Source organism: Meriones unguiculatus, chromosome 4 (genome assembly GCF_030254825.1).
Source record: "Meriones unguiculatus strain TT.TT164.6M chromosome 4, Bangor_MerUng_6.1, whole genome shotgun sequence".
In the NCBI taxonomy this organism is placed as follows: domain Eukaryota; kingdom Metazoa; phylum Chordata; class Mammalia; order Rodentia; family Muridae; genus Meriones; species Meriones unguiculatus.
Genome location: NC_083352.1, coordinates 8,577,836 through 8,594,737, shown reverse-complemented (window position 1 = coordinate 8,594,737; position 16,902 = coordinate 8,577,836). Strand labels below are relative to the sequence as shown.

At 51.4% G+C, this 16,902-nt stretch overlaps 1 protein-coding gene across 3 annotated transcripts in view; it reads left to right on the top strand.

Annotated features, from left to right (window-relative positions):
- Positions 1-7,920: 7,920 nt before the first annotated feature.
- Rasa3 (RAS p21 protein activator 3) overlaps positions 7,921-16,902 on the top strand; it is a 101,339-nt gene continuing 92,357 nt past the window's right edge. Inside the window, exon 1 of one of the 3 annotated variants that reach the window (XM_021658631.2) lies at positions 7,921-8,150. In XM_021658631.2, the coding sequence (XP_021514306.1) occupies positions 8,096-8,150 (55 nt within the window). In that variant the 5' untranslated portion in view covers positions 7,921-8,095. Of the gene's footprint in view, positions 8,151-9,229; positions 9,410-15,290; positions 15,515-16,902 lie in introns of those variants that run through there. The other 2 variants (XM_021658633.2, XM_021658632.2) reach the window with 2 other exon arrangements.

The following is a 16,902-nucleotide window of genomic DNA, read 5'->3' as shown; positions in this document are numbered from 1 at the left end:
ATAGAACGCAATTCAACTTTAAAACAACAGCTCCGTCTAACCATCGGCTCACAGACTTCCAGCAACTTAAGGACTGTGTCTCATGAGCGTGAACTTCAGCATGCCTAGGATTCACAATCAAGTCTTGAAATCCCTGTTTAAAAATCAAAGCAATCCTGAGTGTGCTGTCCCAGAAACAGAAAGACACACACGGTATATACTCACTCATATAGACATATAATATGGGATAAACCTACTAAAATCTGTACATCTAAAGAAACTAATCAAGAGGGAGGACTCTGACTAAAATGCTCAATCCCCATCCCAAAAAGCAAAGAGGATGGACATCAGAAGAAGAAAACAGGAAACAAGTTAGGAACCTGCCACAGAGGGCCTCTGAAAGGCTCTGCCCTGCAGACTATCAAAGCAGAGGCTGAGACTTAGGGCCAACTGTTGGGCCGAATGCATGGAATCTTATGAAAGAAGTGGGAAATAGTAAGATCTGGAGGGGACAGGAACCCCACAAGGAGAGCAACAGAACCAGAAAATTTGAACACAGGGGACTTCCCAGAGACTCATACTCCAACCAAGTACCGTGCATGGAGATAACCTAGAACCCCTGCACAGATGTAGCCCATGGCAGTTCAGTGTCCAAGTGGGTTCCATAGTAATGGGAAGAGGGACTGCCTCTGACATGAACCTGATTGGCCTGCTCTTTGATCACCTCCCCCTGGGGTGGGGGGAGCAGCCTTACCAGGCCATAGTAGAGGACAATGCAGCCACTCCTGATGAGATTTGATAGACTAAGATCAGAAGGAGGGAGAGGGGGACCTCCCCTATCAGTGGACTTGGGGAGGGGCATGCGTGAAGAAGGGGGAGAAAAGGTGGGATTAGGAAGGGAGGAGGGAGGGGTTAATGGGGGGATACAAAGTGAATAAAGTGTAACTAATAAAAAAGATTTACAAAAAAAGTCCTTTTGTAAAAGCAAATAAAGTGAACAATATCCTTGAAAAAAAAAATCAAAGCAAAGAAGGAGCTAGAGAGATCGCTTAGCACTTAAGACCGCTTGGCTGTTTGTCCAGCGTACCTGGGTTCGATTCCTAGCACCCACAAGACAGCTTCTACCTATCTGTAACTCCAGTTCTAGAGGACACAATGTCCTCCTCTGGCCTATCTGGGCACTGCAAGCAAATAGTACACACACATACATGTAGGCAAAACACAATTTTTTTAAAGGTATATTCTTAAAATTTAATAAAGCAGATTGCCCTGGTGAAGCTAGAACAGGCTGTAAAACATTAGACTGTTGGATGTTAGACTACTCAGTTCAACTTCCGAGTGTGCGCTGGGCTTCGGCGTCACTGTATCATCTGCCCTGTGGCCTAGGAGCATTCTGAATCAGGAAACAATGGGCTCCTTTCCTCCCATTGGGCCTGGAGACTGGTGTACTTACCTCTGTGGGCCAACATCTCACTGAGCACACTGTCAGTTAGTGCTAGAGCCTATGACTTCAGAATACCCTACAATCAGAGAGAGAGAGAGAGAGAGAGGGAGAGAGGGAGAGAGAGAGACAGGGAGACAGGGAGACAGGGAGACAGGGAGAGAGGCAGAGAGAGGGAGGGAGAGAGGGAGGGGCATGGGGACCCAGGCTATGCTATGCCAGGGAATCCCTGCCTTGGATTCCTCTAGCTGTGTCCTTATTCCTGGATTGCACCTGCAGTGAGCTCCTTGCAGTCCAACCAGCATGACACTCAGAGACCTTGAGTTTCTCCTGACCTCAGCCTGCCTCCCACCACACCAAGGGCTGGTTCTACAGAGGGCTGTGCCCTGCAAGGTGAGTAAACAAGGGGTCACACCCTTCCTGTGCAGAGGAGGTTTGGGTTCCCGCAGAGAGAGCTTGGTTTCTGAGGCTGCTGTAAGAAGGGGAGGCTGACAAGAGGCAACAGCTGCCTCCCTGCCGCCCTTTGCTCTGAGCACGTCAGTGTGTGAAAGACGTGGATTCCCATTCGGTTATAGACGTCCTGCGGACATCTCCCGTTTTCTCCTAGCAGGGACATCTTGCAGTCGCTTTTGGTATTAGAATGGTCCATGGCCCGCCGACGTTGCCTGCCACCCACGCATGCGTCTGTGTGTGTGTGTGTGTGTGTGTGTGTAATATATAAACATGGACGTGTGTAGGGACTGAGTATGTGTGTGAGTATATGTTAGCAAATGTGTGCTGAGTATAAGCATGTGGACCTGTGTGTACAGAGTATGTGAGCATGTAAGTTTGGGCATGCATGTACTGGGTATATGACCATGTGGGGTGAGCCTGTGTAAGTGCATATGTGCTGACTATGCAAATGTGTGTGTAAGCGTGTGTAAGCATGTGTGTGTGTTGATAATAGGAGTGTGTGTAAGCTTTTGTGTGCTGACTACGTGAGCACATACCTGTGAACACGTATCTGCACTAATGCAGTTCCGTCATGTATGTGGATTTCTGTCAAAAAGGAGGGTATCTCCAGACACTAAAGGGTCTCTTCCCTTTTTTTTTCTATCAGCCGCTGCTTCCTCTTTCACCAGCCCTGAGATCATGTGGGCCTCCATGTCTGTGGCTTTGTCATTGGAGAACGCTGGGCATGTCAAGCCCTCAGTGGCTGCCTGGGTGACTCTATGCCTAGATGAATTTCTTGTGCTTTCTGGGCGTTGCCCTACGCTGTGAGCCTTGGCGTGGCCAGCTTCATGTGCTTCCCACTGTCTGTCTGGCGTATGTTCACTGAAGGAATGTCAAAGGTCATTTGCAGCTTTTGCATTTAACCCTGTTTTGCGTGCCTAATGTCTTTTAAAAGACAGTTTCTCCCTGTAGATGGAGGGACAGATCATGGCGGTCCTTGTGGTATGAGGAAATGAGGTCCCAGCCGTCTTCCTAGCATACGGAGCAGTGGATTCTGGGATCACTCAGGGCTTTGCTGGCCATGGAAGGAGGCTTAGTCTGACAGGATAGCACTGCTCTGGGGAGATGAAACTGGTTGTACTGCCTCACTCACCTCTCCTGTGGCCTGTGTGAGGCCGATAAATGCTCCACGCTTAGCACATGGCAGCATTAGGGCAAGAGAGGCCACTCCTGGCTCTCACGGAAAAGATCCAGCACTGTCCCCGATGCTCTCACCATGGTCTGGGTCCCAGCTTACAGCCTGAGCTCTGCCTAACAGAGATTTGGGGATCATCTGGGGAGAAGAGGAATGCTCATCTCCAATGGGAAGACAAGAGAATTGGAGGAGTGTGAACAGACTGTGGCTAGACAGTGACCTTCTGTCACTTTTCGTATCCAAGTGCTCTAGCTTTGAGGGGGAAGCAGAATTTATCAGCTCCAGAGGCACCACCCAGCCGCCCACACTGGGAGCTTCACACGCTTCCTTGCTTGGTCCCAGAGAGTGAAGTCTGTGAGGTGTGTCCTCCTCAGCCAGCCAACCTCCACTCAGAGCAGAGCAGCCCAGGCTGAGGGAGGGGAAGGGATGTGTCAGGCTCCAGCATGGCTAGTGCTCTTCTAAGAACACAGGCTTGGATTCTACCACAGAGTGTCCACAGTGGCTGTGCACGGAATGTCTCTGCATGCCTATAGTCTCTTTCTACAGACCTCCTGTCCCTCTGAAGAGGGAAAACTCACTAGCACCCAGGGAACCACATGGGAGCAAGAACTGGGGCTGGGCCTGGCTGGGTGTCTCTGTTGTCTCACAGGCTGTCAGATCCTGAACACAGCCAAGAGCTTAGAAGGGATTTGTTAAGTAAAGAAGTTTCCAAAAAAAGCCAAGTGTATATAAACACATATAGAACCTTCAAGGAACCAGGAGAAGCAAAGAACCTTGTGCTGAATTGGTGGACATACAAGTATATTCTTGCCCATTTAAGAGTTTTTTTTTTCTTCTTTCTGTACAGCTGGATCCCTTGACCAGCCATTGATAACATCTTTTTTTTTTTTTTTTCCCTCTTGAATTCAGCAGCGTTCAGCAATAGTTTGGGACATTCCTTGCATTTATTGTTCTACCTCGGGCACCTTGGACAGGAAACACCTGCCTGTCTACCCAGGACTTCCTATAGCTCTGGAGTCCTTGCACTGCTTTAAGCTTGGGTGGGGCTCTGACAGGAAGTTCCTTTCCCAACCTCTATCATGCATTTTAAACTCCTTTGGGTAATTTCATAAAGAATTTAAATGGGATAAAAATACTTCCCGGCTGTTGTTAAGGAGGTAGGACATAAGGTCTAGTTAACTGCTCTTTTCAGCAATTTCAAAAGCTATTTGGCTAATTAGGGTAAAAATATCAAGCTAATTTCATTAAGATGGAAACCATATGGGCATCCCGAGAGAACGTTTTTTATGGCCACCATAGAGACATGCATACCATACCACAAGGGCTTGCCCTCGGTCACGAGTTCTGCTCCTCCCAGCTCAAGGCAAAGGCGCTGGCTTGTGGAAAGGTCTGTCTCAGGGAGCCAGGGCCTGCTGTGCTGATAATGTCTGCAGTTCAGTGCTCCGCACAGTGAAACTCGTTCTCACCGGCAGAGGCAGCCACAGCTGCAGCTGCTCCTGCAGCAGGTAGGCCCACTCAGTCATGGCGGTCCCACAGGGATCCGGGATGCTCTGTTTTCTCTCTGGGAGCTGAACAACCCGTTCACAGGGCTCTCCTAAGATGCATGTCAGATATTTACATTATGATTCACAACAGCAGCAAATTTACAGTTATGAAGTGGCAACAAAAATAATTTTATGGTTGGGGGTCACACAGCATGAGGAGCTGTATTAAAGAGATGCAGCCTTAGGAAGGTTGGGAACCACTGATTTAAAGCTGATTGGGGAGACCACTGATTGGGGAGACCAATGTTGTGTGATGACATTTTTGGGGGGAGACACAACACACACACACAACACACCCCTACTCACCCAAGATAGGGAGTCTACAACACACTAAAGTAGGTATACCTTCAAAGTCCAGCTTGGTGAACTATGGGTTTTATTGGGGTTACTTTTAGGGTTATGGGTGAGGGGTCACTTTCAGAAGCAGAAATGACTTAAAGACAGCGGTATCACCAAAGCCTGCCCTAGCAAGGATGACAGCTCACATTGATAACATCTTTTTTTTCCCCCTCTTGATTTCAGCAGCGTTCAGCAATAGTTTGGGACATTCCTTGCATTCATTGTTCTACCCGGGCTCACAAAGCTGAGAACTTGGAGCTTGCTGAGCAGTTTGCAGGCAGCTCAACAGGTAGAAAAGTTCCTTTCTATGTGAGTCTAAACCCCTTCCAAGCAGCTCTGCTGGTTTCTGCTTCTTGCAGTCCGCTTGTCTGGTCTCAGAGCCTTCCCTGCAGCTTGGCTCTATTCCTCTGAGACCGACCTTCAGCTTCATTTCTCACTCCAGCAGGGAGGGGTGCAGTGAGTCTGGTTGGTTTCAGGGACTTCCTGAGGCTATTTCGAGTTGTTTCCCTTCTTTTTAAGGTGCTTCCCTGCAGGATGGAATGTTTCAGTTTTGGAGAAAACTGCTATTCAACACCAAGGTCCACTCAGTTCTTTGGCCGGGTCCGGTAAGACAGGCCACAAAGTCGCCTATGCTTCACAAGGGGAAGGGGTCTATCCTGGGTATGACCGATGTGCTTGTCTGGTTAAGCACAGCAGAGAGTGAGCAGGGCAGCCTTGAGAGCTACCCCTGGTGTCCTTAGAGCCCCTTTGGGTTCTCCAGAGAGTCTTGTGACATATGTGTGTGGCACAAGGTTTTCCTCTAAGTTCTGTCATATGGTAAGGATGATGAACAGCAGATGCCAAGTTTGTAGAGGGGTCCAGGAACAGGACCCTGAGACACAGGTGCTTGGTTACTGGGATGCTTACGCGGTGGAGGCCTCTACCTGTTTCGGGTAGAACAAACCAAGAACCAGTCTATTATGTCACAAGCTGGCATAATAGCTTGTGCCCCAGCCTTGCTCAGTGCCATCTGTAGCCTAGGATGCATGGCATCTGGGTCTGCCTGGCACCCCTGGTGAGTATCATAGATCCCAACTCATGATGGCCAAGTGATGACCTTATGGCTATATGGCTCTACTAGGGCTGAGCCAGACTGAAGGCTGTTTTCTATACCATGCATCGTTCCCATGGCTGTTCGCTTCAGAGCCTGCAGATAGCATGCTTATCTGCCTTATAGCCTGAGCTGCCCACAGGGCTCTCTTCCATGTCCACCTCCAACTTCCTATATCCTTCTAGAGATGGCCAGAGAAGTGACTCCAATTTCACAACAAGCCTGCTGGCCTCAGGCCCTTCTTCACAGAGGAGAGCGGGAAGGAAACAACTGTTCATCCTTGTTTGTGAGGAATTTCCTGATGTCCCTGGGGCCTCTGGAAGGCCCAGCAAGCAGCCTTCTCGACTCTGTTAACTTGCTTCCAGATGCTCTGAGTGTGTCTCAGCAAAGCCTGGCTCTCTCCCCCAACCTGTCAACGTTTTGTTAACCAGTATCAACCCATGAATTAGGCTGAGGTAGTGCAGGACAGGGCTGTGAATGTGTGGAGACAAGCTATTCAGAGGCTGCAGACTGACTACAATTCCCTCCAGAGCAGGGAGAGGAGAAACAGCTCATGGCAGCCTGGGCAGGAGATCTGTCCTGGTAGCAGAGCTGCAGCAGGATGGCTAGTGGCTTGAGTCTGTGGTGATTTCTTGTTCCCCTTCAAAATCTCCCTGGCTCCTCGGGAACATGTCTGCTGGAATGCATCGTCCTGGGGGCAGCACTGGTGTCTGTTTTGGGATGTTACCACCTTTTACCTTCCATCCTGATACTCTGATTGGCCTTCCCAGCAGGGGTAGCTCTTGGTCGACATGCTGAAGGCTTGTATGGTGTTTGTTTACACAAACTTCACATTCTGCCCAATGACACCTTCATGAAGATGAGTGTGCACTTGGTCCACTGTGAGCCAATCCTGTGCAAGGATAGGGTGTTTTTTCTTTTTCTTTCTTTTTCTTTTTTTCTTTTGGCTTCACAAGGCCACATTTCACAGAAGCATAGTGACCTTGGGATCAGAAGCTCTAGCTGTCGAGGAAAGGTCTGACCGTCCTGGCCTGTGCAGTGTATTTCTGTTTCTAGTAGCTACCAAATAGCAGCGAGCAGCTTTCGTGTCACACTTTTCTTTCAGTTGGTGTGTCAAGGATCTAGCTTCCTGTCTCCACAGCCAATGCCAGTTCGGGTTTCAGGCCTCCCGAAGGCAGTGTGCTCTTCCCACAGGTCTCCTTCCCAGCTTTCACTGCCCAGGGAAGGGCCTCCCTCAAGCCCACTGCTGAGGCTGCCACCACGCCCCACCCACCTGGCCCAAGTCTGTGGCAGACGCCTCTGCCGCTGCTACAGGGAGCAGAGGAGCCTGGAGCTCTTGCCCTTCGGAAAGCTGGGAGTTAGCCCAGCTGCAGGAAAAACTTAGTGGAAAGATCAGGACAGGACCACACAGTATCGCTTCTGAGACCCAGCAATTCCACAAATTGCCAGTAAGTCTCGGGTATGAAGGTCCTGAGATGCTAATTTCTCCGAAGGATGGCCAGGTGTCACTTCTTTTAGTCGCTGAAGCTGGGGTCCAGAAGAACTCTTTTTCCTTTCATAGCTTTTGTTTGAATATAGCTTTTAAAATTTTAAGTGCGAGTCGGTCTCATGGGGCCTGGCAGTTAAAACTGAGATCGAAACTCAGTACCCTCTCTTTGTCCCAGGTCCAGAGGGACGAGACCACTAGTGAGGACCAAAAGAACAAGGACCGCTTCTGGTGCCCTCGGTAGAGTCCCTTCCGATCCCGCCTTAGAGTCCGACTCCGCCCCCTTACAGACCCGACCAATGGGATACAGCATTTGGCAGTGGGCGGAGTCGCACTTCCCCACCCCATGCAGAGCCTTAGCCAATGAAGATCGGGGGTCTGGCAGAGGAAGGCGCCCACCTCCCCGCCCCCGAGCTCTGCCAATGGAAGGGCGCGAGGCGGTGTACCCGGGCAGAGCGCGGACCGCAGCGCGCGGGGCTCCGGGGGCATCCGCCGCTCGGCTCCGTCTGCGGCCCTCGTCCGCCCGTCCTGCGCCCTTCCTGCGGCCGCGCTGCCCAGCCCTCGCGCGTCGGCGAGGTCGACCAGCAGCATGGCGGTGGAGGAAGAGGGGCTGCGGGTCTTCCAGAGCGTGAGGATCAAGATCGGTGAGAACCGTGCTGGCGTGGGCAGCTCCCCAGACCCTTGCTCCTGGGATCTGGCCCGGTTGGCCCGGCTCCTCATGCTTCCCGGCCCAGACGGCCGGTTCTCCGTGGTTCTGCGGGGGAGGCGGGACCTGCATCAAGGGGCGACTGTTTGTGTGCGTGAGCGCGGGTGGCTGCCTGCGTGTGTCCGTGTGCGCAGGACCACTCCGGTCTCGGCTGCCGGAGTTTCCATGCATGAGCACGCGCCGATCCGTCTGGGTGCCCCCTCTTCAGGGATCTACTGATGTCAGTCTCCCGGTGTCCCCTTCACAATTGTGCGCAGAAACTTCCTTCCCAAGGAGGGGGCGCCCCTTCACCCTCTCGGCTGTGCGGTGCTGCAGGCTTCGAGGCCGTGCGCGCGCTTGTGAGTGTGTGTGTGTGTGTGTGTGTGTGTGTGTGTGTGTCTGCGCGGTGCAGGCGTGGTGATGGAGCCGCCAGCACCTCCCCCTCCTTTCATTGAGAACTGGCCGTGGGAGCTGTGGCCCACAGGCCTGGCATTCAGGCTGCGCTAGGCTGGTCCGGACTTCGGCAGCAACGCTGGGGGCAGGGAGCGAAGCAGAGCTTGGAGTGTTCTGAAGAGGACTTCCTGATTTTTTTTTTTTCAACTTGAAGATTTTGCCTTTCCCAGTCATTGGGTGTTTTTTTGTTTGTTTGTTTTTTATTTTTTATAATCTTGTGAATGATGGGTGAGCCTACTTCCTTACAGTGGTTTTCTGAAGTGACCGTTACACATCAAATCATTAACGCATTGGGCAAGGCCAGTTTTCTTGGAAGGAATTCTGGGTCCTAGCGCGCTCTTCCTGCAGTCTTTCCCCTCTGAACTGCGCCCCACATTACTGGCCCGTTCCCATGTGAAAAGGCCCCTAGTGGGTGGCAACAGTCACAGCCCCAACCCAACCCCGAGTGTCAGTTGTTGATGACATCCGATGCTGTCTGAGGAATGCCAGCTACTCGCAATCAGCGTGTTGCTTCCTGTCTGCTTTATTTTGATTTTGAATCATCGCCGAGACAGTTTGATCTTTGATTCAGAAGTGCTGCAGATAGCATGTGGTGCCTGGGCTGGAGCAGAGGGCATGGGAGGGCTTTCTCTTGCTTTTGTGCCTGGAATTGCTGTCAGTTTCTATCTGCGAAAGAGGCTGCCTTCCGTCCTCTGTGGGCAAGCAAAGACCACTTGTGTGAGAGTGGCCAGCTTCAGTTCCCTTCAGCTAAGATCATCTCACCAAGTGAGTCCACCCGGCTCCAGGGCTGCCGTGCCCCTCTACTCAAGGAGGGGGAGGTTGATGTGGAATACTCCTTGGGGAGAATCAGGGTCTTCAGGGCAGTTGGTAACAGGGGTCCAAGACTTTCCTGTTCAACACCGTGTGCCTAGCTCTAGTCCTACCATTGGCTGCTGTGCACACAGGGAAGGGTTTTCGTTCCAGTCAAACAAAGAGGATTTCTTTTCCAGAATGGCATAGTAAATAAGACAAGAGGAAAGGAAAGGCTCCGATACCTAAGACAACAGCCCAACCTGTCTGCCAGAGTGAGGTCTTCCCTAGAGGAGCAGCAGTGGGGACGAGTCATAAGGTCTCCCCTCAGTTGCTACGCCTTGAATAAGGGTCTGACTGGAGCCTTCGTTGCCTCTCACTGCCTAGGGGGCTGGGCAACACTCAAATGTTTAGGATGGTGGCGGTGAGGTTGTGTAGAGGTATCCAGGCTCCCACTGCCTCCCTAAACGTGCCCTGTCTCCAAGGGGCTCATCTTTCCTCATCATTTTTCTCGAAGGTCCAGCAGGGCTGGTCAGGAGGGATGGCTGTGTGCTCCCAGATGGAGTATGCGGGGCACACAGCTCTGCATATAGATCTTGTCCGCTGCTTCTGAGCCCAGATGTGGCTGTGTTGGGTTAGCCTTTTGGAGCCCAGGAAACAGCTGTTGGCGACTGGTTTGGGTTTGGTGATGCCTAGCTGCCCTGCTTGTCGATACCCCTGGGGTCCCCAGGGAAATCCCATCGGGGAAAAATGGGACTCCAAGCAAGGTGGGTGGTATGCAGGGCCCCCAGAGTGTTGGCTGACTGGGTTTCCGTTTGCAGTTCTGGTTTGTGGTCAGGTCACTCTAAGATTTGCATCTGCCTGAGTGTCACTGGCTGTGACAGCGTAGTTGACTTGAGGGCAGAAGTGTTGACCCACTGAAGCACATTGGCTTCCTGCAAGCCTGCTGGTGACTTACGGAGTGACCCAGATGTGTCTCTTTCTTGTCACAGCCATTTCCCCATCTGAATAAAGCAGGAGTCCATGTGGGCTGCACCCGGTGGGGACGCACAAGGCTCTGATCTGTCCTAGCCAGTACCCTCCCCCACCCCGAGAAGGAAGGAGAGACAACTGCCCCTCAGATCACACAGACAAACGCCAGGATCACTGTTGTTGCTAAGAACTTAGGGAAGAGGATAATGTTAGGAGGTTTGGCCTATACTTCTTGGGTTTTAGAACATAAGATGGTACTTGGTTCATCAGAAATGAATCTCTCTGTTTTTCTTCCTCTTTCTCATTCTATCTACACTTTGCTTATACAGAAGAAAAAGCCACATGAAAGTGAAGCATCTTAATAATGGTAATTAAAAAACCATTTCAAGTCTTGTCTAGAAGAATGTGCTGCTTCTCCGTTTCAATTTTGCACGGTCATTTGGACGTGTTCTTCCGTGCACTTAGAATCTTAAGTGTCTTTGGTAACAATTACTGCTTTGTTACAGCCATCTTCAGCCATCACATGTGACTGACCCATGCTTCCTTGAGGCTGCTGTATTGAGGAAGTATGTAGCCCAACTCTCTAGAGCCGGTGCTGGCCTGTGATTGGGCGAATAGCTGTGGCCAGAGCTCATCTGCCCAGCAATGCTATTTTGGGCTTGGTGTTCCCTAGGGCTGTGATATAGCTTTACTTGCCAGACATGTTTTTCTTTTGCATAATATTTATTACTTGTTTTAAAACTGCTCTCTTGGTAAAAATGTTGAGTGCATAGAGGTAATTATCATCTGTCAAGTAATAAATAAAAATGTAACACTCTGGCTTTGCGTTCCCAGACCAGAAATGTTCTCTTGCACTATTATGGATGGCTTTGTTCACCTTCTTTCCATTGAGCTCCTTTTGAGCTCCCTGGGTCCCTAGGAAGCCAGGCTCTGTTTCCTGCTTTTCCGCTGTGCTCTTGGTGACTCCAGTCTTTCTGCCTGGGTATCACAGCAGCCACTCTGCACCCTCGCCAAGGCTCCGTGTTCTTGCTCTGAGCTTAGAACGTGACTGTGGAGAAGTGCAGTGGCAAACGGAGCATACAGATGGTAGCTCCTCCCATCCAGCAGGCTTGGGTGGCTGTGGACCAGGGCTTCTCTCTGGCCTTCAGGGCTCTCCCTCACTGCTCTCTCCTGCCTTTCTGCTGATAACAACATCTAACCAGAAGCAGGAGGAACCAGTGAAATGAGGATGGGCAGAAGTGAAAGATGGGAGCAAGCAGGGTGTGTCTGGCTGGTCAGCTAGGCAGCAAGTGACAAAGCCCTAGATTAGGGGCTGGAAGCTCAGGGCTCCAGTTAGCTCACTGAGCAAAGCTGCCATCTTCACCGGCCACAGTGTGTTGACACCAGGGCTACTGTGGGCCACAGCAGACCATGGACCTGCAGGGGGCAGTTGTGCTTTATGGGTTAACCCAGTTGTCATGGGCTGGGCAAGACTGGGTTCAGAGAGAAGAGGTGTTGTGTTTTGTGAGTCATAGCAGTAGCCTTTGTGATACAGTAGTTTCAGGGCCTGCGTTTAAGAACATACCTTGTGGGCCAAATGTGGTCCTTGGCATGAGAGATTCTCCTGAGCTCTCTCATGCTAAAATTAACTTGGGTATTCCATTAACCGAGCTCAGATCAGCTGCCTGTGCTATTTTTAACTGCCCGGAACCACTGTGCAGATCTAGGCTGACCTGTGGAAGCCAGGAAAGCTCAGTTGGCCGGCTTCATCCTGCTGTTCCAGGTGTGGCCTGCTGGGGTGTTGGGTTTGCTCTGCCCATGGTGGCTAGAGAGATGCAGATTTCAAGTGAGGGGCTTGTGTACATTTGTCGCATTAATTTTAAAGATTTAATTTTGCTATCTATTTGTGTGTGTGTGTACACATGCATGCAGATGTATATACACCTGCAGAGGCTGGATTCCCTCCATATAACATTGCTGGCAGTTGTGAACTGCTCTGCAGTTCTGGCAACTGAACTCAGGCCTCCTGGAAGAGCAGCAAGTGTACTTAACCTCTGAGCCTATCCCATTACGTTTGAATTTTTCACAACCTCATGACATCAATGTCCACGAAGGGAGACATATATAACATAGCCAGCCTGTGTTACCTCTGAGTGTAACCTGTCAGTTCACAAGGCTGCTTGCCTCTCTACCATCTTGGATTTCAATGGTGGCTAGTGGGGAGCTGAGGAGGAGCTTTGGAGCGAGGAGGAAGCTAATGTTCGGGAGGGTGAACGGTCCACTGGTCCATGCTTGTAGACAGCAGGGCTGTGCTGGCCCCACTGCTGGCTTGGCAGCTGACTGACCACTTCAGGGCTGGGATCTGCGAAGAGCGATAAGTCTGAGCAAGGGGAACAGTCTGAGGCCAGGCTTTCACGTAGTAACCCCAAAATGATGACATGTGACAACCATTGCCTGAAAGGCAGAAAATGTTTTGACTTGATTTCCTGAAGCTGGTTATGACAAAGCTGATGCGTGAGCCTCACAAGCGTACACACACCGAAGAATTAACCGCAGCTGGCCAAGGGCAAGGGCCAGTGTGAAGGGTGAGGATGAAAATATTTAGCAAGATGGGTATATTCCACTTCTCTGGAGGTGGTCAACCAGTGAAGAGGAAACTGATAGTTTTGTTTGTGGAAAAAAAAAAAGATTTTTTTCAAATGGCTTTTGAAGGTCCAGGTGGCTGGGGCCAGAGCCCCAGACAGCCAATGAAGAGAAGGAGGTGGTGGTCCATTCTTGGAAGCAGAAACATAAGATATGGCTAGTTCTTGATAATTCTGCCATTGCAGATGAAGGGACATTTATTTCGGTGGAGAGTGGTGCTTCTGTGAACACTGCAGATGCAGCAGGGGCCAGATCTTCAGGGACAGAGGCAATGTTTCCAGTATAATTTGAGGTTGTTAGTTCTGTTACTTTGTAGCAAATTAGAGTTTTACCTAAGCAGTGCATACACAGGAGAGGGCTGCACTTGGAATAGTGGGTAGGGTTGCTGGCTGAGTAGGGATGGCTTTGGTCTTCAGGAGAGGGTACATTGCATCCATGGGTCCCGTGATATTTGGAGGTCTCAGCTGGGGTTGCATACAGTTTTGGGCACAGACGACTTGCCTGGAGTTTCCAACATGGTGAGTAAATGGGGGTCCTCCCTGTGGGCAGGAAGCACGTAGGCAGGTCGTGTCAGGACGCAGATATATGATGCGGAAGTGCCAGGTGTCTTCTGCGGGGTGAGCTAGTGACACGTGTGGGGCGGGGAGGGACCTCATGGGTCACAGCTGGCCTCCTGCAGGTGCCTGTCAAGGTAGCAGTCTGCACAGCTGGAACGTTCCAGCTCTGACAAGATAAGATGGTGTGCAGAAGCGCTCTCTGCCCAGCCCATGGCTAGCGTTAAAAGAACAGATAACGGAAGCAGCAGCAGTGACGTGACTGCTAGTTGACAGGGTGATGATACGTGGAGCACCTGCTGAGGGACAAAGGAGGCTGTCTCTGGGCCATTGTGCACCAAGTTCTGTTTCCTTGGTCTGCACTGGTCTCTCCTCACTGTGATCCCACAACAGTTTAGTTCCTCTCACTGTGGAAGACTGTCAGTCTGTCTTCTCTTTGGTTTCTTGTTAAGAAAATAATTCGGGAGCTGGAGAGAAGGCTCGGTGGTTAAGAAGAGCAATGTCTGCTCTTCCAGAAGACCAGGGTTCAATTCCCAGCACCCACATTGCAGCTCACAACTGTCTGTAACTCCAGTTCCAAGGGATCCGACACCTTCATACTAATGCACATAAAATAACATTAAATAAAAATTTAAAAAAGAAAACATTCACTTTCATATCTGAAAGTGGTTCAAATTAGGGCTGTCCTGGTTCTGAGTCACTTCTTAGGGCTTGGCTTGCTTTGGTGCTGGGCCCTGTTTACCATGGCGCTGCCCTGGTGCCAGCCACAGCTCCTAGAGCTGGTGGAGGAGCTGATCTCCCACTAAGGTGTTCTGTGGTAAGTTCTTCACAGGGCCCGGGAATCCTCGTGATTGGGCAGGGGTGGCCCTGGTGGACTTGTTCTCCAGACAGAGTGGCCGGCCTCCCAGTGAGTGCCCTTCCTTCTCAGTACCTTTTAAAAGCAGCCTTCATGGGACTGGCCTGTGGAGCACAGGCTTAATGCTGACTAGCCTGGTGTCAGCAGGCTGCATGGAGTAGAGAGGGCCCCAGGGCTGACGTCTGCAAACCCTGTCCCGGCTGAGCAACGTCTTGTCCAGCCCAGCAACAGAGAACACGACTAGAGATGCTGCTCTCTCCTCAGCCTTGGCTTTCAGGGTGCTTGATCTAACCCTCTTACAGACTCCTCTTTGAAGGGGCGAGAATCACTCTCTCCTGCTGCCTTGTGCCAGGAAAACCCATCTGGAGAAGAAAACACAGCTTTGGCAAGCAGGAAGTGGGTGGGATACGGTTCAGTTTTAGTGTGAGGAGGTATCTCAGTCCTAAGACCCTGGTCCTCTGGGCATCTGCTTTGTTTTGGTTCTGGCTAACTTGGGATTTTCCGACGCTGGGGTCAGACTGGGGCACAGGGCTTTTAGCATTAGTCCAGGAACACGAGGTGCTTCCGGAAAATTCATCTGTGTACAGGCCCCAAAGGCCCTAGCCAGCTTGGACTCTTGTCTAGTGTCTGGGATGAGTGCTGTGATGGGGATGAATTTCCCACGGCCTTTGGGGTGAGGGCTGAGCTGGGGAATTCCAGACCCTCAGAGCTGCAGAAGGCTTGCTCAGCCTCCTTGGGAAGGAGGCCCGAGGCTTTCAGTGCAGGCAGACTGCTGCCGGATGGAATGCTGGGAGCGCTCAGCTACCACAGAGCCTGGAGAGGCCACTACCTCTTGTCCCAATGGCTGATCTCCAAGGCTGTGCTGCTGGGTTCAGGATTTGTGCCAGTTTTTCCTCTGGGCAGCAGCCTCAGCTGGCTCCCTAAAGAGAGAATGCAATTCTGCTGTGCAGCCCTTGAGCCTGATCTAGGCTGGGCACAGGAAGAAGGAAGCAGGCTGCTGGCCTGGAGCCTGAAGGGACACTGAAGATATCCATTTCTGAGTGTCAAGGCTATCTCTGGGTAGCCATCATCAGAGCGGTAAAGTTGTTGACCTGGGAAGACACAATAGGGCATTTCCTTCACTGTGGAAAGCTGAGTTCTAAGGGCTGGAACTGTGCCCGGTGCTTTCGTGTCCCGGCTGGAGATCTTCTGACACTGGGCACTGCTGAGGGAGGTGGGAGGGCTGGAGAAAGGGAGGGAGGGAGGGAGGGAGGGGAGGAGAGGAGAGGGGAAGGGTGGAAGGAGGAGAGGAGGGAGATGAGGGGGAGGGGAGGGAGGGGAAAGGAAGGAGGGAAGGAGGGAGGGAGGGAGGGAGGGAGGGAGGGAGGGAGGGAGGGAGGGAGGATGGGTTGATCTGAACCCATGAAGTCAGCATACAGATTAGGGCAAGGGCCAATCTATTTCTTAGGAAGTGCGCTCTTGTGCGGTGGTTAGGCCCTCTTGTGCGGTGGTTAGGCCCTCTTGTGCGGTGGTTAGGCCCTCTTGTGCGGTGGTTAGGCCCTCTTGTGCGGTGGTTAGGCCCTCTTGTGCGGTGGTTAGGCCCTCTTGTGCGGTGGTTAGGCCCTCTTGTGCGGTGGTTAGGCCCTCTTGTGCGGTGGTTAGGCCCTTTGCGTACGCACACGCGCACACCCGCACATACCCCAGGGCCATTTACCTGCACAGTGTCACAGTTGTGTTGAGGTTGGGGCGCTTGCCATGGTTTATATTGGTTTCGACTTTTTCCCAGGGTTCCTAACAACAGGAATGGGTCAGTCCCGGCAGTGTGAGATTTGCAGACTTTAAAGTCGTCCTGATTTTCACAAAGTCCTTTACTCTTTCTGTCACCTGCATGGGTGGGGCTTTTTCACCTAAGAGCCATTCAGACAATTTGCCACCCGCTGCTATGGCTTTTGTGCTAGGGAGCATCTGCTCTTCCGATTCCCGATTCCCGTACCATGAGGTCTTTCCCCACAATTGTTTTGGATTTTTACATATTCTATAGTTGTGTGGCACACTCATGTTTTCAGGACCACAGCTTAGAGAGTTTTTCTTGTGGCACTGCTGTTTGCTTCTGACCTGTGCTCTTAGATGGCTTTTGTCAGGCAGGAACCAAAGCCCAGCCTCTTAAGCTGTGTGCTCAGGAAGCCATAACGAGACACCAAGTGACTACAGGGCACACCGGGGAAGCAGAACTTCAGTAGGTTAGACATGACCAGGGACCCCAGGCAGGTAAAAGCCACAGCGTGTTGATGTGAAGCAGTTGCCTGAGGATCACTGGAATATGACAGTAATTTGGGGTGGTTTGTGGGCAGTTTTAGCTGTAGGTTGTTTCGGGCACAGTTGGTGTAAACCCCTGGGCCAGGTGGACTTTTGCCAGAGAATGAATGAAGGCCCTGCTGGGACACCCAGTCTCTTTGAGATGTGCTGGATGCATAGGCCTCTGGCTA